General features: G+C 47.2%; 1 protein-coding gene across 7 annotated transcripts in view; it reads left to right on the plus strand.

Annotated features, from left to right (window-relative positions):
- Positions 1 to 20,081, plus strand: part of Cracd (capping protein inhibiting regulator of actin dynamics) — a 206,504-nt gene that overhangs the window by 160,962 nt on the left and 25,461 nt on the right. For 3 of the 7 annotated variants that reach the window (XM_060380786.1, XM_060380785.1, XM_060380787.1), the window contains 3 exons: positions 489 to 651; positions 11,306 to 11,441; positions 19,370 to 19,537. In XM_060380786.1, the coding sequence (XP_060236769.1) occupies positions 11,322 to 11,441; positions 19,370 to 19,537 (288 nt within the window). In that variant the 5' untranslated portion in view covers positions 489 to 651; positions 11,306 to 11,321. Of the gene's footprint in view, positions 1 to 488; positions 652 to 11,305; positions 11,442 to 13,564; positions 13,606 to 19,369; positions 19,538 to 20,081 lie in introns of those variants that run through there. The other 4 variants (XM_060380788.1, XM_060380789.1, XM_060380790.1 and 1 more) reach the window with 4 other exon arrangements.

Below are 20,081 nucleotides of genomic sequence, written 5' to 3' on the forward strand. Positions count from 1 at the left end.
AGACTTGGGGGGATAAACTGGGACTAACTGGTCATGGGTGACAATGAGCCAAAGCTTGTGCCAAGACCTGACCATTATTCTCTCTATGTGACAAGGCTAAGACAGAACGATTGGGGCTTTATATTGTATACTTCTGAAAAATCCCTGTGTGGCTTGATTGCTTTTCTCAGCTTCTCCCAGAACATGGCCCAAACCATAAGCTCTGTGAAAGCAGGCCCCACCCTCGAGTGGCATGTGTGTGGGGCCTTGCAACTTGGAGCCTCTTCTTGATCTTCTGAAGCCCGAGGGCCAGAAGGTGCACCATGCCTGTGGCTTGCGCCCTGCCTCACTGTGCACCTTGGCGCCTGGGCAGCCCTGACATTCTCAGCAGCGGGCTTGGTCGATGGCTGCCCTTTGCCCTGGCCAGAGGTGGCTGGGTGCTAATCTGTTCCTAGTCAGAGGCACAGCCCCAGCAAACTGCATCTGTGTGTTTATCTTGTAATTCACAGACAAGAAGAAGGGAGGCAAATTCCAGCCTTTTAAGAAGTTGTTTGGCAAGAAGAAAAAGAAGGGCCCTCCGGAGGAGTTGGCTGCAAGGCACTGTCTCTCTCTACAGAGTGCCAGCAATGGGACCTTCTCTACGGATGAGGAGGCCCTGGAGAACAATCTGAGGTAACACCTTGTCCTTTCCTTGCATGTCACAGAATCCCAGGGCGAGGCAAGAAGTCCCCAGAGGGGCAGGTGGGGCTTTTGGATTTGGAGGGCAGGGACACGTCACCGAGGTGTCCCACCTGGGAATGGGGGTGGCACCCGGAGTGCTGGGAGGAGAGATCGCCTTCGGGGAGTGAGCCTGAGTCTCCCTGCCCTCACTGCTGGTGGAGGGCAGCAGCTCACTGGCTTGGCTCCACAGGGGTCCTCTGATTGAAGAAAAGATAGCCACAGTCTAGAGTTTACCCAGGAGGCAAGGATGCAGATTTCTCAAGGTCAGCAAAGCCACACCCCAGGAAGTTTCTAGCTGCTTGGGGGAGGGGGGTATTGTATTTGTGACAGGCATTCCTAACTTTTACTTTTCCTCTCCTCTCCTCCCTCCTTTATCCTTTTCCTTTCTGCTTTTCCCCCTCTTGTCTCTCTCTCTCTCTCTCTCTCTCCCACCATCTGCCTGTCTCTCTCTCTCTCTCTCCCTTTCTGTCTCTGCCTCTATCTGTCTTTCTGTCTCTCTCCCCCCTCACACCGCTCTTCTTTTTCCCTGCATAGGACACAGGCACTAAATCTGATCAGGAACTTTAAAAATCAGGGCATGAAGGGTTGGGGAGATGTGGTCTCTGTCACCTGAGTGCTGGGGTGCACTTGCAGGAGTTAGAGATGAGTGGGCGCCCTAGTGCTCTTGAAAACCACCCCTTTTGGGAAGCCATCCCTGCCATCAGTGTGCTTTCTTGAGCCTTGCTCTGCTCGCTGGCATCTCTAGCCTGACCGGACAAAGACCACATCGTGTTCTAAGATTTTCTTGTTTCTCACTGGGCTGGCAACCACCTCCCACTGAGTGCTGGTGCCTAACTTACCTAACACCTAAGACAAAAGTGTGTGACAATAAGGAAATTGAAGTAGCTACTATTTGTGTTACAAAACCCTCAGGCTAAAGCTTAAGCCATACAGTGCTCACGTGCTACTTCTGACCAATACTGACTCTGCCTCGACCAGCCTATGTTTGTTTTTACCACCTAAGAACGTGGTCAGCTTTAATGGTGCCCTTTTAGGGTATCAACTCTGTGGAAGGAACAGCCTTAGCTGAAAGGAAAGCACAGTGAGCAGTGAGTTACCAGCTGCTGAGTGCGTACACTTGCACAAAATCAACTGTTGTCCAGTCTGCGGGGGGGAGGGGCGGCGGAGAATCAATGATTTCATTTCAGCTTCTCATGCTGGGTCTTTTCACCTCAAAGCAGAATGAAGTGCAAAACTACTGAGGTGGGTGATGGGTTCGGGTACGATTTAAGTCATGATGATTACAACAGATCTTTTATATGAAAGAGGTTTATTAGCTGGAGGTGAAGAGAGGGAGAGAAGGGAGAGGAGGACATGATGGGGGGAAAGAGAGAGGGGTGCCCCGACAGACAAAGGAGAGAGGGCCAAGAGAAGCAAGAGAGGACAAGAGAGACCAAGAGAGGGACTGCATGGCTGGCTGGTCCCTTTAAGGGGGAAGGTAACCATGCCTTCTAGGTGTGGCCACTTGGCCAGGGACACGATGACATCATAAATTGCTAGGCAACCCAGGAGCAGGTTTAGTTCCAAAATCCTAACAGTGGGACCAAAACCAAGTCAGTGGGAAAAGGCGTCAGGTCTAAGGAGTCCACCTTTGGGCAGACAGGCCTCTGAAAACACGCTTCCCTTTTGTCATAGGTTGTGGGTTGGCCCAGTTCCTTGTGTCCTGTTGAATTGCCTCAGATTTTCACAAGTTCTCTTCCCATTTACCTTCTGTATTCCATTTGCCTCTTGAGAGTTTTCCTTAAAGCTTTCAGGAATCTTGGGAAATTCCACATTGGGTCAAGCAACTCCATTACTTTGTAGGTAATGTTGCCTGCTCTCACTGTTGACTTTTGTTTAGAAATCTCTGCATATAGTATGGGACACATTTTAGTTACGTATTTGTTTATATGAATAAAAATACTCGTCTCTTACGTGAAGAAGCTAAAAGGATGTTTGGACTATGAATTTTTGTGTCTGTCCTTAAAATTAAAGTAGTAATATAAGGAAACAGAAGTAACTCAAAAATGTGAATTGCGCATAGTAGGGCATGCCCGTAATACCAGAAGAGAAAGAACTGGTCAAAGTCAGAGAGCCACCTAGTACAGACAGTGAGCTCCACGCCAGCCAAAGCTACCGAGTGAGACCCCATCTCAAAACAACAGCAAGCACTTTCCTTTCCTTCTGGGAAGATAGTACATGAATGCCTTGCAGTATAGCGGAAGTTCTCCTCGTTCTCTTATTTACAAACGGAAAGAAAAAATGAAAACGATGACTTCCTAAAGTTATTTTAGGTTTCCTGCTCAGCTGACAGACATGCCTCTGCACATTGCATAAAGATGTAGAAATGAGTCTGAGGTTTTTGTTGTTGTTGTTGTTGTTGTTTTTTATTCCCATTTCCAAAATAGAAAGTGCGGGCATTGGTCCAGCATTGAGGGAGACTTTCCGAAATCCTAGGGCTACCCTAAAAACCTAGAAGGCTGAGTCTGTGTCCAGGGGGCTTTGGGGCCCAGGGATGAAGTCACTGAAGTTGCTGAAGTCTAACAGGTTGGACCCTGAGAATCTGTAGTTCTAGAAAGGTCTCTGTGGCCAAGAATAGCCCCTCATTGATCCATGCCCTTTGCTGGAAGTTGGACGTTTGTCCGGGGCATCCAGAGCGCTCTGTTCTTTCTGTAGCTTATGAAACGTCATGGCTCTTTGGCTGGTGTGTTTAAATTGTACATGCGTCTGGGAAAACGAAGTTTAAACTTTGATAGTTTTTTTTTTTAACAATTTAATAACATCTGTCCTTTGTTCATTAAATACAGTTAATAGTACATTTCCATAAGTATGTTAAGTAAACCTTACATGTGGGCATTTGGTAGGCTGAGGCAGCAGACATGCTGTGAGTTCAAGGCTAGCCTAAACTACATGGCAGGTCCCAGATCAACCAGTGTTGCTACACAGCAACACTTTGTGAATACAGGGGTTGTCCCTCCTGAGCTGAGGCAAGCCAATCCCTTGACCTGCTAAACCAACATCTGCCAGGATTATCCTAAGGTCAAAATGCGTGCGTGCTATTGCGTAATCTGTTGTAAAGCTCTTTGTAAACACAAGGCAAAATTACCAGAGATAGAGACACCACCCATGATGACCCAGGCAGCGAGCGTTTCCAGAGCACAAGGAAATTAGTTCACATCGTAGTGAGAGAGGTTTAGGAAGAGATCTTTTCCCACGAGAGGCCACCGAGAAATAAGGTGGGCCTCCAGAGTTCGAGGGGCATGCTGGGTTGACCCCTTGTCCCATGATATAAGAACAAGTAGGCAACCCTCTGCCTCCCACCTCTAGGCTGTCTAAGATCTCAGAGTGTCTTCCTTGACCTTGAATATATACGGCACGCCCTGTCTCTGTTGCAATTGACAGGTGATGTGGTACTCTGGTCTACTGGGCACCACATATTTTTACAGGGTCCCAGAATCCAGGATCTGTGTGGAAGACGCCATGCCTCATAGACTCTGGTTCCAGGTTTGTTTGTTTTTTTTTACCCCCAACAACTGTAGTTTGTTTGATGAGGATATTTAATTGCTCATTAGCATTTCATCTGTATGAGGCTCGTGGATCTATTTAGAAAGAAAACTGCTGATCAATTGCAATTGCCCTGTTGTCATGGAAACAAGCTGAAATTGGACTGTAATTATATTTCCTTATGCCTGAAGTCATTGCTGTAGTAATTACCCAATATCTATGGTCCCAAATTACATGATGCTTGTTCAAAAAAAAAAAAAAAAAAAAAAGGAGAGAAAGAAAAAAGACAAAGGATAAGGAGCAGGGGGGGGGTGTGCTGGCCCGAGGCGTCATTCACTGCGCAGCTGTAGAGAGCCTTCGTTTTCAGATGGAGAATTTCCCTCTGTAGGCTGTGACTCAGAGGTGTTGTCAGCGGGACTTGGAATGTGCCCAGCGCTTTGAGTAGCAGCTGGAAGCTGTCAGGTAGGACGATTTTCGGTTCTACGGAAGGCACGGTGACGGTGTCAACAGTCACTAAGCGTATCACCTGATGCTGTGTAACGTATGGAGGACTGCAGGGGCTCAGCAATATCATTAAGATCCCAGTCAGGGGCTGGAGATGGCTCGGCAGTTGAGGGCACTGGTTGCTCTTCCAGAGGACCTGGGTTCAATTCCAAGCACCCACGTGGTGGTTTACAGCCATACATAAATCGGGCCCCGGGGGGTCCAACATCCTTTTCTGGCCTCCTTGTGCTCAGCGCGTGCATGTATTGCACAGACGCGCACACAGGCGCGCTCTGTCCAAAGCTCTGAGTCCTACCTACCCTTCATGATTTCCACTTTGCATAGCTGGAGTAGTTCAGTCCCCATCACATCCTGGCAGGCTGGGAAAACACTGCAGCTCCGTTCCGTTGTATTTTGGCACTGCTGTTTTGTGAGCTGGCAGGCGGACGGTGCAGTTAGTGCAGAGTTTGAAAGAAAGCACAGTTGGAGAAGGCTTGAGTCAGAAGTCATCACAGATGTCAGTCAGATCCCAGTAGAGACTGGAAATGAAACCCAGGCAACTGTGACGTCATATTCCTCCACCTCTTAGCCCAACGGCTGCCCCAGTGGTCCCTCCTTTTCATTTGATGGGCCCCAGATATGCATGTCCTCTCCCGAGACCAGGAGCTCATTCTCTATGACCCCACTGCCTGTCAGTCCCAGCGACCGAGCACATGCCCGCAGCAGCCTCTGAGATGGTCCAGGGAAATAATCTGAAATGGCTTCAGAATCAACAGCAGCATTGAGAGTAAACCCTTCACCTGAACAGAGGCTGAAATGTTTGATCCTTATATCGCTGCTGCTAAGATTCTCAGCATAATAATGCAGTCCATGCAACACATCAGGGTGCGGTGATTCAGCCACGTGTCCTGAGATCTGTCAGCACAGAAGTAGAACCTTCAGAACAACCCTGTCTTCTGTCCTGTGTCCTTTCAAAGCAGGGCAAGAATGCAGGCTAGGTGCTCTGAAGCAGCCTCTGTTAGAGTTAATTCCATCAACCGGGCACATGAAGTGCGAGAGGAGAAATACCAGTGTCCCCTTCATAATGACCATAGTTCAGAGGCTTAAATGTTCTAGGATGTAGAAAAACAGGACCCTCAACACCACTCAAATTATCTCAGTGCTAATACAACACACCTTACCTCAGAGGCGCCTCCGCCCATCCAAAGCCTCTGGAGTGCTCTCACTCCAGAGTTTTGAGGTCCTAGATGGGGTGCCAGAGCTGTCACCCTTGAGGCTGGTGCTTTGTGCATCAGACACCGGCACTGCACCTCCAAATCTTTTATGATGTTAGGCCAATGTCAAGAACACCTCTTTTTTTTTCTTCTTTCCTCTTCACCCACTTTCTCTTCTTCCTCCTCTTCATCCTTTTTTGTTTCATAGAACTTTTTTTTTTTTTTTTGTAGAACTTCTAATCTTCCAGATAGTGACATTAATTTAGGAGTGTGTGGATGGATGGATGAATAGCTAAATGAAATCTAGATTATAGCATACAGTGATTCAGTAGTTTAAAAAGAATAGAATTCTGATAGTGTATGGCATGGATTAATGTTTAAGATACTGTGTAAGTCAAGTCAGGGGATGCAGCTCAGTGCCTGAGCATTTGCCTGTGTGCGCCATGCCCTAGGTTCAAGACTCGTTTGTTGTCTTTTAAATGCGTCGTTACGTGAAATGAGCAGAGCGCACACACACACTCAGGAGCAAAGCTTCCCAAGTGGCCTCTCTTCTTCTTTCAAAAAAAAAAACAAAAAACATACTCTATGACTCCGCTTATAGGAGGCACCTAGAACAGGCAAATTTGTACAGACAGAAGATAGAATAGCAGCTACCAGGGACCAATGGAGGAGGAGGAAATGCAGACTTCTCACTGAAGGGATGTACAGATGGTTTAGGGTGGATAGGGATAATAGTTGAATGATAATATGAATGTACTTAATGTCAGTGAATTGTACAATTAAAGTGGTCCATATGGTTAAATTTGGACATTTTGTGTAAATATATACACAAATATATATATGTACAATTTTTAAAAAACCTTCAACCAATATTATGGATATCTTAAAAATTCATAGCCACCCATATCACGTTTGATATTGATGGGTTTGGAGGTAAAACTGGCTTCCCAACTGTCTTCTGTATACACTCTGTAATTGTGGGGCCCCAGGGCCTTCTTGTTTAGGGCTCCCATCTTGTGACTGAACAACTTCCGCTCACGTTACATCCATGTTCACTCCAGAATACAAACATCTTAAAGTGGAAACCTCTGCAATGTGAGGCAGGAGCTGAGTTCCAGTTAGAGTTCAGCGTGGACTGAAACCCTGTCCTCCCTTTGCTGGGCCTGATGGTGCCCTGTGCACGCAGGTCTGTCTGCCGTGTCTGGTGGCTCTGTGAGGTCAGTGACTGGTTAGAGTTGATTCTGGGGCTGGGTTAGCAGCTTCCCTTTCTGCCCCTGCTAGGTTGCTTCCAGGTATCCTGTAGGGATGTGAGGAGCAGCCGCCCCAGTCTCTGCAGGAAAATATGGTTAATAGGGCAGACAGCAGGCCTAGGGTAGGCCTGGGAACTCTGGATTTCGAGTTCTGAATTGACTTGGAGGGGCTCTTTGAATGTGAAAGAACAACCTCAGTCATGAAAAATCAGCCTGGATCCAACCTCACTCAGAAAAATACAGCGCAGGTCCTGGAAGAAGCAGAGGAAACAAGATTAATGGAGATGTCAAGTTTGATTTCATTCATACTGAATTTGCAGAGGTGACCAGGTGGCAGGGTCCACTGGGTGTCGTGAAGAAAGAGTTAGAGTTATTAAAGATGCAATGCTACTGGATGGCAGGTACATAAAAGGGAAAGAAAGGCAAAAAAACGTAAAGCCAGAAGGCCCCACACCCTTCTGTTATCAGTGCCTTTGAAATGATAATGCAGGACTCTGAAGAGAAGCTGAGACCAAAAGCTAGTCCCTGTGTGTGTGGAGTCTCAGGCTAAGTTTTTGGAGGTTGAACCTCTCTGCCAATAACAGTAACATCAATGACAACCACACATAGCCAGGACAGAAATAAAAAAATGAGGTTCTGATGTTCTAGCCATCTTCCTTTTGTCATGCAGAGAGCTGACTGCCAGCTAGAACCCCAAAAACTCCTGTCGCATGGGCTTAACAGGCTAAAAGAGCCACCTCTTTGACCTCTAAAAGCCATGAGAAGGATTCTCACTGGCCTTAAGAAAACTTTCTCACAGACCATTGTTGTCTGAGCTTCCCGAGTGGCCTCTCTTCCTCTTTTAAGAACTTTTGGCTTTTTCCACATGTGCCTGGATTCAACTTCAAATCTTAAGTTATGGGATTGTATGTGCAGACCTGTGGCGAGAGTTTAAAAGGGTGAAATTGAGGGGTGTGGCACTTTATACATGTCTTGCCACCATGTAGAAGCTGCCCTGTTTCTCTAGCATCAGAAGAGAAGGCTCCACACTCCAGGGCCCTCCTTGTGCTGGAGCAGGGCGTGTCTAAAAGAAAGCTGTAGCAAAGAGGCACAGGCCTCTTGCCTCCAGGTTCCTACACAGCAAAAGAAAAGAGAAGGAAGAGGGGCTGTCCTACTTCACAGCCAACTTCGAAACTCCCTTAAATGTCAAGAATAAAGAGGTCCAGATGAGCTCTGCTAAGGTACAATTTGTGGCAAATTGTCCCCCACTCCCAGGCATGTAATTTGAAGTCTCCAGCTGGTTAAGGACAATGATTTTAGCGTGCTCTCTGTTCCTTAGAGCATAGTTCAAGCTGGGCTCTCCACTGGGCAGGCTCTTTGTTTTCCACTCCAGCCTGCCTCACACTCTGAGCCTTTGGGTAAGAATTTTGCACTCCTTGTCTTGGCCCCACACTCGAAGGAAAGGAAACAGTCTACAAATGGCAGAGGTGTCTGGAGCCAGAATTGACTTTTGTGAGTACTAAAGACTGAATGTTACACACACAGCCGAGTACTTAGCTGAAGTAACTTACAAGAGAGCATCCTTCACTCATGTAACTAACACATCAACTACCACCCTCCTCTACTAGCTTTTCTCGGTGTTATAAGTTGAAACAAAAACTACATTTAACAAGAATGGCCATAAACGTGATTGATCCCCTTAAGAGCAATGGCCATATGTAACTGGCTGGCCTTGAACTTGCTTGGAAGCCAAGGATGGCCTTGAACTCCTGGTCCTCCCAAGGGCTGGGATTGCAGAGCAATGTTCGTATCAACACAAATTTCTGGCCTGTTTGTCATATGCTAGAAACTGAATAAATACAAAAAGCCCTTCACTTAATTCTCCTGTGGTAAAGTAGGTTGTGGTCTCATCGTCAATGCCTTTTGGAAGAACACCTAAAAATACAGTAGAAGATTGGGATAAGATGTTTGAAAGCATCTCCTTGCTGTCAAGGCACAATCGTGACCACATAAAACCTAGAGAGAAGGAAACCCAGAGCTGAGCCCACCCCTCTGTACATTACTTTCTTCCCCGTGGTCATTCGTGGCTTTTTGCTTAGGCAAGAGGCCAAAAAATAATGCAAGTGGCTGACACAGAAAACAGAAATCCCGTGAGGCTGGAAACACAAAAATTAGAGTTTGAGGCTATGGTGGTAGCCAGAATTTGAGAGATTAAGATCTCTAATTTCGGAGCATTCAGCCCTAAATGGGAGGTCTATATCAAATTCCTTCTCTCAAGCATCAGGGATCTGTGTGGAAGAGGAGACAGAAGGATACAAGAGCCAGAGATTGGTAGGTAGCTCCAAGTAGACTCTGACTTCCAGACCTAACAGAGCAGCTACACCTGTGAAATCACAGAGACTATAATAACACACACAAGACCTTTACAAATTCAAGGCAAACAAAACTCTATCAAGGAGAGGAGGACGCAGACACAAAGTTCCCACCCTAGCCAAGAAGCTATTTGTAATTTTCTACCTGCTGTGGGAGGGAAAACAATTTTTTTCTCCAATGGAGTATCACAGAGTATATCTACCATACTGCATGGAAGGCCCCATGCTCAGGAGTAATTGCCTAACACAAAATGGATTCTATGTTTTTGTGATATGTTTCTGTCATGGTTCCATAGGTTGTTGTCTTGGGATTTGGTTTGTTTACGTGTTTGTTTTAATTTTGGAGTTGTTGGGTTCTTTTGACCGTGAGGAAAAGAACATGAAGTTGGTTGAGTAAGGAAGTAGCGAAAGAGGAAAGGATATGATCAAAACATGAAAACTTTAAAGCGAATTTTGTTTAAATGATGTATAAGTTGTATAAGAAAGAAAAGAGCTGTAAGAGAAGAGAAACTCAAAAGAACGAAGCTGAGTCTAGGCACCCGGTTCCCTTTTTGAAGTACTTGTTAATAAACCAAGGAAAGAGGTTGGGAAACCAGGACAGGTTCCAGTAGTCTGTGTTCGTGGAAGAAAAACAGGGGCTCAGGGACTATCATGAAAGGGAATGCTGGGAAATAACCCGGGCTCTCTGGTGAGACTCCCAGTAGACTGCACCTTAGAGGTGAGGACAAATCAAAGGTGAGCCCAAGCCTTGTAGGACTTACTGGTCAACCACGGACCAGTGTGTGCTGGCTTCACTTCCTTGCTGTTTGCTGCCTGCAGGAGGATCACGGAGTCCTCACTAGAATGAGGGAACTCATCCTCTTAACATTTTTCGTTCATGGTGTGTAGAACTCAGTGAGTGTTCCTCGGCATAAACAGACTACAGGGGAAACAAACAGCAGTCAAGCCAAGGAGGCTAAGATAGTGGCTCCTCAGATATTTTTCGATAATTATGGTTGGTCCATTCAAGAAAATAGTTGACATGGTACAGAATTTTGTTGGGAAATTGGGGTCTATTAAAAAATAAATAAATGATGATTTTAGGTTTAAAAAAAATCTGCAATTAAGAGTTTCAACAAATTATCTTACTAACATAATAGATAATGTCCAAGAGAATGGGTTAAAATGTAGGTCAGGGGGAAGAGCTGGACCAAGCCATAGCAGGTAGAGATCAGTAAACCTTAACCTGAGTGAAAAAAAGAAGATTGATAGATATAGAAAAGAGAACAAAAGACAAAGTGCCCACCAAAGAGGTGAGAGAGGAAAAATGGAGAGCTAACATAAAAACAGAGGCTGAGAGATTTTCCAAAATGGAGGAAAGACACCAACCCACCGGTTTAAGGACTGCATGCAATGCTCCAGCCTGGAGAAAGTATGTCACCTCATAAATACTGGTTGGCAAGACCTTGCGGAACAAACCCGATAGTTACAGCTCAGCTAGGCAGGTCCTCCAGTTAAAAATTCAGCGGAGCCACCGATTCTACAAATAAATACCTTGCTTCAAGTTCTCAAAGTGAGTGGTCCTGAGAAAAACTGTGAGAGGGTCCCGTTGCCCCATTCCCATGGGACCCTTCCATCAACGCCGCTCCTTGGCAGCCCTCTGCAGGAATTCTGGCCATGGTGCTGAAGGACTTTCTGAAGCTAGGAAATGTGAAGTGGGGCCCTTTGATTCGGGCAGAAGAGAAAACTGAATCTGGAGGAGACATTTATCATCCTAGTAAAATGAAGCACGTGATTTGCATTCCAGGTTCTTCAGCTATTCTATGGGAGCACGGGCGTTCTCCCATGACAGTATTTTTATCCCTGATGGGGGAGCAGAAAGTGAGCAGACAGTTCAAGCAATGTCACAGGACAGCATCCTGGGCAAAGTCAAAACTCTTCAGGTAAGACAGCTTGAGACTGGAAGGTCAGAGCCAGGGGAGCCCACTTCAACGCCACCCTCCGCAGAGGGAAGTGGAGCTGTCCCTGGCTGGTCCTTGAGTGATGGAGTGGGAGGCCCCTGAACCACTTCAGGGGAGAAAGCTTTGCTTTCTCGTACCCCACTCAGGTCCCCTGTGAGAGACACTCTCAACACTGCTATGCCCACCTGCAGGACTTGTTTTTTCTTCCCTCTTCTCCTCTCCCCGCCCCTCCTCTCCTTTCCCTTCCCCTCTCCTCCCCTTCTCTCCTTTTCCCTCCTCTCCCCTCCCCTTCCCTCTTTTTCTTTCCTCTCCCCTCCTTTCCTCTCCCCTCCCACCTCTCTCCTTCCCTCCTGTCTTCTCCTCTCCCCTGCTCTCTTCTCCTCTGGAGAATTGTTGCTTCCTGTTTTGCATGACAACATACCTAAGAGAAGCTAAGGGCTTGCATGTGGGGAAAGAGCTACTAAGCATTGTTATCAGAGCTGCTGTCAACAGTCTGGTGGGGAGAGGTGAGACCGTGCCTGTAAATGTCTAGAAAGAACCTTATGACTCCCTGCCTTTGACCCTGAAGCGTTAACTAATGTTGACTCAGCTGGTGACTCCCTACCAGTGAAAGTGTGGTAAAACAGTGTGTGGTAAAACTAAGTGTGGTTAAAATAAGTCTAGGAACAATGTTAAAGGAGTCCGATTCCATCACCAGGAAGCAATGCCAAGGCAAGCACTTGTCTGAGAGGGGGAAACCAGGACCAGTGCTTCTCAGCCTGTGGGCTATGACCCCTCCGGGAGTCAAACGACCCTTTCACAGGGGTCACACATCAGATATTTACATCGCATAGGACTCTTGTAGCAAAATAAGTATTTTGAAGTAGTAACAGAAATAATTCTATGGTTGGGGTCACCACGACATAAGTAATTGTATTAAGGGGCATCAGGGAAGGTTGAGGACCATTGCTCTAGAGGTTTGGAAAGAGGGATCTGACTTGCTGGGTCCCACCTGGAACCCACAAGAAGAAAAAAGCAATGGAAAAAAACCCACCAATGGCTGAGAAGCGTTTGATACAAAGAAGCACTGCACTCAAGTACTCAAAAGTAACTTTTCTATTCTTTTTACTTGCTCTTTTTTTCCCCCCACCACCATGCCTGGCCCCTAAGTTCTTATTTCTACTGAGAACAGGCGTGCTGTGATGTATGGTCATACACTCAGTGGAAGGTGATTTATGACAAACCGGGAGTAGCCAATGACCCAGAACAACACCCAGGCTTGCCTGGGTCGTTCTGCCTGCAGCCACCACCCGCCAAGGCCAGATTGCTGCCCACACAGCCTGCCGGCCTGGCCTGCACATCCTAACACTCCCCAGCCAGACTCCTCTCTTGTTTCTGCTGGCCGTGCTCTTACACTTCTAGACTCTGAAGAAGCAATCTGTATCACTTTTCACAGGTTGAAGAGGGAGGACGGGACTAGGCAGGGAAACCTTTGACCTCTTTCAGTCTTCTGAGTCCCAGCAGGTTCTGAGCCGTCTGGCTTATCACATCCCGTTTCTGAAAGGAATGATGTGTGCAGAATTCAGTCCATGAAATAAGTAGCTGTATTTTACAGGAGCTTCAAGACGTTCTCTAAAGGGTATATAATGAATGACCTGTTGCCTTCAGCGGTATCTGCTCTATAACATTTACCACATACCACTCTAAAAAGTAGATTTAAGGCTTGTAAAGCGCATGTAATTGTGCAGTATTGAAAAAAATATAGAACCTCAAATAAAATATATGAGTGACTGTGATTTCTATTAACAGTGAGGTATGTTTTTTTTTTTTTTTTAATAATCTGACCCCATTTAATAAATAAAATGTAAAGCCATCAACTCCCCTGAAGCGACAATTCGATTAGCGCAAGGGCATGGGGTGGCGTGAGCAGAGCAGAATGGCTGTCTCACGGGAGTGGTCTCATCCAGCCAGTCCTCTGAGATCTACCTAATTCTGCTCCCCGCTGCTGCGGTCATCAACCTCCTTTGATCTCTACAGTGATGGCGGGAATTGGGGACCACAGTCTGGGCAAATGGGGTTTTCTTTTTTGTAAGTGACCTAAAGTTTAACCGAATCACTCCCAAAAGACTATGCTTTATTTTTCAGTCGACTAAGCAGTATGTTCCTGGTAAGTCCCCCCCGAATCTAGTGACTTCAGACGCTTGCATGGGTGCTTTGCATTTCCCTCCACAATGTTCTGTGATGTTGACCGATGCTCAGTGAAGCATCTGAGCCCGCCCCCTCGTGGACTCCAGCATGGAATGAGTGGGTTCAGCTGTGTCAGAGGCATGTGTGCTTTCATGTCTGGAATTGCTCTTGTGAACCTGTCTTTGGTTTTTGGGGGGGGGTTGTTTTGCTCTGTTTTGTTTTGTTTAAGAGAAAAGGATGGATGACACCTATTTAATAGTGAACGTCCTGGCTGGATGATTAGCCACAATTATTTAAATCTTCGTTTGTAACGAAAGTTTTTAGAATATCGTTTAACAAAAACAAAAAGTTTAAGAAACTGTCCAGCATTCATTTAGAATTCATGAACATGAGTGGGAAGGTGTTTGTATTTGGAAAGACTGCCCTCTAGTGCCCCTTCATGTCTTAGCACCTAGAAGTGTCACAGAGCATCCACAAGCCTTAGCATCCCTCCACACTAATGGGATAACGGAATGTCGCACAGTGAGCCTACCCTGTCTTGAATAATATCACGATATCATGGCAGATTTTCTGTGGCAAGCTATCGATCTTCCTAAAAGAACAAGCACACATTTTTTTCTGAGTATAAAAAATGTGCACCATGAGAACAAATTTTAGTAAACATTTAGTTACAGGGACTAAAACAATAGTGTCCTTTTGAGGACTTGATACAAAAGTCATTTGCTCCGCAGCCGGTAGGACAAATACCATCTGAATGGATGAGAGGACACAGAGAAACGAAAAGCACCTGTAAGGCCTCTGCCACCGTGTGGTCATATGACCTTAAGCCAAGGAATTCTTAATCTCTGTGACTCTTGTTTTCCCTACTTGACCAAGAAGAGGGTGCATGTAATGGGCAAGCCTTGAAGGCTTCTCCAGGTCCTGAAGCCCCAAGTCTGTATGAAATCACTGTTCACTGCTGCATGCAATGGCTGTATGAGCTTTGCATTTGGTTATATTTGTGCTACAGTGACCTTGACATGACCCACACAGCTTACCCTGGAAGCAGAGATCAGGGAGATCGCCTCTCTATCTAAGGTCAGGCCCAGCTGTGAGGTGTGTACCACCAGCTGCTGGTGAAACTTAGGGGCAGCCCATTCTGCGCCTGGGGGCGATTTGTAGAATTGTATCGCACTTTAGTAGGGAAATGTCTATGTTGCTTGAACCACAGATTCTTTGTGGGGGTGTGGGCATGGGGGCTCCCATCCTTGGCCCGTGGATATCTCCCCGATTTCACCTTGAGAATTTCAAAATCGTGCGTTTGCAATTTTTGACATCTAACACAGCTGTCAAGGGCAGAGAGAATAAGTCCCGGCTCTTGGCCAGTCCTTCCCAGAACAGATGTCTAAACCTGCATGCTTTTCTTCTTTCTTTCTCATAAAAAGAAGTCACTTTTGCGATGGAAGTGTCTGCGGTCTGCTCAAGAAGGCGGCACATCCCTCCCCGCCCCCCCCGCCCTGCCCCGCCGTTTGCTCTTACAGACATGTTTTTTAAAAAATGGCTGCAGAAAAAAAAAAAAAAAAAAAAAGAAAGAAATCTGAGAAATTCTAAACACTGGCAGTGCAAAAAGCTGCAGAATACAATGTGCTTGGCATTTCCACGCCATAGCCTCCAGCCTCATGAATATGCATGCACATTCCCGTAGCATCATTACCGAGCATTCTGAGTTACAACAAACTGGCCCAAACCAAATGAATAAAATATAGCTCCATTTAGCTCACATTCCCGTTGCAACAGTAGCTCCATTCACAGCCACTAGCAACACACGCTGTCAGTATATGGACCGATTTCCTCTCTCCTGCTATAACTGTGACTTGTGCAAAGACAGAGCTTGTGGGGGAGATGGAATTTCAGGGCCTGCTTGTAACAGTCTAATTTTCAGTAATTGCTCGTGGGTCCTTTCATGACGATGCCTAAATTCTGAGCAAATGAAGGCAATAGAAACAAACTTATTCACACATAGTTCACGGGACCCCCTCAAATTGTCAGACAGATTTTAGCAGTGATCTTTTAGTTGTCAATACGTCTTACAAAATGTCACAACAATCCAGTGTCCTTTCAGTCACTTAAAGGAGGAACTTGGTGAGGGGAGTGTGTCAGGGTGTGAGAGTCTGGTCTGTGAACACCAGAGGCCCAACCATACAGGGCCCTGGGCTCCACGTCCTGCTGCAACCTTGGCCCACCAGCTCTTGTCTAACATCCGCAGGACACTTCTTTATCTAGACACAGAGACCAGACCCGCTCCCCTATCCCATCACCATTCCCCTGCCTGCCTCTAAGATCCTCTCCCCCAGATCCCCAGCCACCAGCCCGAGTCTGCTTTCTCTAGGGAATTTCAAATCAGCCTCTATACTAAAGGGTACATTTTTATTCTCAATAGCAACAGCTTTAGCGTTATTTATTTTTCTAGGATAAGCGTGTCTGTGACATAAATCAACCATTTGGCATAACTGCATACTCTCCTTCCTTCTGCCCTCTTCCCCTCCTCCGTCCTCCTGGTCCCCAACTGTTAAACCCACCGTCCCTGCTGTTATCCCCAGCTCCCTCCTCTTTCCTCCACATTTCCTGGCACTGCCACCTCCCTCTAGACTTCCACTTCATTTCCTTAAATGTATTTAATCCTATTCTAGATGCGTAGATGTATACTCATTGGTGTAAGGATATCCAATCCCTTGGAACTAGAGTTGCAGACATTTGTGAGCTGTCCTGTGGATGCTGGGAATCGAACCCAGGTCCTTTGGAAGAGCAGACAATGATCTTAACCACTGAGCCATCTCTCCATCCCTTCCACTCCATTTCTTAACATTCCTCTGCCCATTTCCCAGCTTGATTCTGTGCACTTTACTGTACCTATACTTATCAACTGTTTGTTTTTCTCTTTGCCGTCCCTTTCCTTTTCCATTTTTAACCACAATAGTCATTTTGTCATTGGACTTTATTTCTGTCTAGGCTGTGATTGTGTTTGCTGCATCCTTTGTTGTCTCTTAAGCATCAGAATGAGCCAATAACAGTATTCTAAAAAGAGCCCTAGTCAAGTAAAGTGCCATATTTGCTCTTTTGGTGATGGTGGCAATGGAGTGTTATGCCATGGAGTGCATTACAAATGTCCTTCCCATTTGTAGGTACGAGAAATGGCTTTCGTCTTCACTGGTCAATGGACACATTACAGTTAGGAAGACAATTTAGCCGCAGTTTTCTATAGCACAGTAGGGCAACTATGGTTAATAATTCATAGTATATTTCAAAATAGCTAGAAAAGAGAACTTGGAACATGCCCAACACAAAGAAGGGGACCACGTGTGAGGTCCTCAGTCAAGTGACAGATGCTTGTAACCCACTCTCAGGGGGTGCAGGCGGGATGATCAAGACTCCAAGGCCAGCCGAGGCTACATAGCAAGATGCTGTCTCAGAAGAGAAAGGAAGGACCCACCTACCCTAGTCCCATCCCCAGGGCACTGGTACCAAAGCCCCTGCCAGTGGGCGTCTCCCCAGCACATGGAGACTTAGAACAATTTCAGGCTCAGGGCCAGCACTCCTAGGGAAGGTTGGATTGGGAGGCCACAGGGAGCTCCCTCACCCCTTCTGCCCAGGTTCCCACCCTCTTCCCCCAGGGCAGCAGAGCGAGCCAGGCCTGTGGCTGTGACTCCGTGTCCTCTTGTCTGACTCCATCGGCTGTTCTAACTGTGCCTGCTTATTGACCTGCTTAGAGCAGAAACTAACTGCCGCTTCCTGCCGAACTTGTTTTTGGAAGACATTTTTTTTTCCAGCAACCTGCAACCTTTTGGGGGCTGCTGAAGCTTTCCTTCCCTGGCTGAATGGGGGCTTTTGGTGTGCACTTCTCCTGTGAGGCCAGGAGCCTGGTGAAGGCTGACATCACAGCGAACCAAATGCAAACTCTTGCACCTGACCCGGCATGCTGGGTGGCTGAGGGCGGGGCGTGCTGCGCAGAGGGGGGAGTCTTGGGGCTCATCCGTGTCATGCCATGCATCTGCAGCCTTGCTGCTCTCTGGGCAAGGCTGGGGGGTCGGGGGTGAGCTGGATGGACATGGGTGGGTCTGCTCCCATTGAGTTCTAAGGGGGCAGGTTTCTCTCAAGGGATTCTTTGGCCAAGGATCTTTAGAGAAATATTTAAAATGCCGCCTCATTGCTTTAGGTAACTGTCCCTGCAAGAAGGAAGTACACCATCAAATTTATGAGAGCCAATGTGAAGTACAGTGACCATAACTCTGGATGTTGTTTTTGAAGACCTGGGCTCAGATTCCTTTGGGGCCCTCAGCCTTCCCATGAGCTTGGGCCGGTCACCTCTCCCCACAGGAACCTGAACCTGGTTTTGCAGAATGAGTGGGTGTGTCCCAGTTTGGCCTGTTGCTGTACTAAAACACTGACCAAAAGTAAGTTGGGGAGGAAAAGGATTTATTTCATCAAACAGGTCACGGCCCATCACTGTGGGAAGACAGCATAGCAACTCAAGGCAGGAACCCAGAAGCAGGAACCAAAGACCATGGGGGAAGGCTGCTTAGTGGCTCATATTCACCTCCCCTTCCTATGCAGCCAAGAACCACCTGCCCAGGGATGGTGCCACAGGAAGTGGGAGAGGCACTCCTCCATCACAGATATGCCCACGGGGCCCCTCTGACGGAGGAAACTGGTCGGTTGAGGTCCCCTCTTCCTGGAGAACCTCTAGTTTATGTCAAATTCAGAAAAAAAAAAAAAACTCACCAGCACAGGGTCGGAGTAGATGTTTGCCAGATCTCTTATTGGAAGCTCTGTTGGATTAACTGTTAGCCAGAGTAAAGGTAGATATCAAACCGTATTGTTTAAACCACATATGGGCGCAGATCTAGAGCAGTGGCGCTTAGCCAGGGCCAGTTTGGCCCCAGGAGACATTGGGCTCCATCTGGAGTGAGTTTTCCTCTTTAACTCTAGCCCCTGCCTCATGTACTGTTCAGATGACTGTTTGCAGCCCGCTTCTGCCCTCCCTTCGGCTGCCAGCTCTCAGTCAGCAGTACCTCTGTGGTCCTTTCCTCCCCCACCCTGGCCCCTGGGGTTCTCTAGGGCCCCTGGTTCCTGATAGGAACTTGTAGCAAAGGAAGAAAAGCGGCCTATTCCCCTCCCTGGTGTGATGTCAGTGTTCATCGAGGAAAGCCTTGCCGAACCTGGGACCTTCCTCGGCTGGGACCCGCTGTGTCTGGAGCACGTGGCTTTGATACGGGATTCACAAGCTACATGCAGAAGCGTAAAGACTCACTAAGGATGTATCCAGAAAGGACTATCAAGTTCATGTAGCACCCGCCTTAAGAATCTTGATTTCTCCCCCATGGGTTCTACCTTTTATGTAACTATTTTCTGTATAATTTCTTCACCCATTAAAAAGACTCTAGACTTATAGATGGGTCAGAAAAAAAATTTTAAAACGTATTTCCAACCTTAGTTCAGAAATATGGTCCCTGTACCTACTGGACACGGTCATCCTTTCCACTACAAGGGGTAGCTGGAGTTCTTGTAAAAGCTTGTGGCTCTGAAGATGGAAACAAGAGCGCTTGCTGCAGGACCTCGCTTTGAGGTCCCTTGGCATGGCGGTGCCTCTAGAAGGCAGCTGGGTGCACCTCTCCCTTGCTGCTTCCTGCCCATGCCAGGCAACCCGGTCACGGCTGTGGAGCCCTTGGCTGTTTCAGAACGTCTTCCCTTTGTTTCCCACCCCCCAGCGACAGTTGGGCAAGAATATCAAGTTTGGGCAGCGGCGGCCGTCTAATAGCATTCCCATGAAGAAGGCAGGCAGCGCAGACGGGGGCTCAGAGGAGGACTTCTTCCTGACCAGTCCCATGGAAACTGCCACTCAGCAGGACACCATCCTGTCAGACGCTGAGAACAGAGTAAGTCTTCCCCCAGCGGGGAACTCTGATGCCGATAGGCCAGAGGTTAAGGTGTGAGGCAGTGGGTGGTGGACTCTGATGACCCTGCAGGCTGCGGTGTGGGAAGCTATGGAGGATATGAGATGCCGTGACCTGAGGGTCCTGAGGACCAGTGAGGAAGATGGGGAGGAGGAAGGCACGGCATTTTTTGCAGGTGCTTTTGACAGCACCTTCTACAAATCCTTCAAGGCTTGGGCGGCTGAGCTGCTTCTGAGGGGTCTTGCCTGGCCCTCATCTCCCCAGCCCACACCCAAAGCTGCACTGTCTCCTCTGCACGTTTGAATTCTTATCCCCCATTGGTATCCAGGGTCTGTTCATGCAAAATAGCGCCTTCTGTCCTTCTCTAAATGCTGGCTTCTTCGTAACAAAAACTGCATCTTACACATCTGGAGGAAGCCAGCCGAGCAGCCCTGACTAATTGTTTGTCAGACTGGACTAATATATGAGAAATGGGAAAGAAAGCAGGAGGTGGGGTGGTCCAGTGAGACAGTGCATCAAACAGGCC

Source organism: Meriones unguiculatus, chromosome 3 (assembly GCF_030254825.1).
Source record: "Meriones unguiculatus strain TT.TT164.6M chromosome 3, Bangor_MerUng_6.1, whole genome shotgun sequence".
NCBI classification, from domain to species: domain Eukaryota; kingdom Metazoa; phylum Chordata; class Mammalia; order Rodentia; family Muridae; genus Meriones; species Meriones unguiculatus.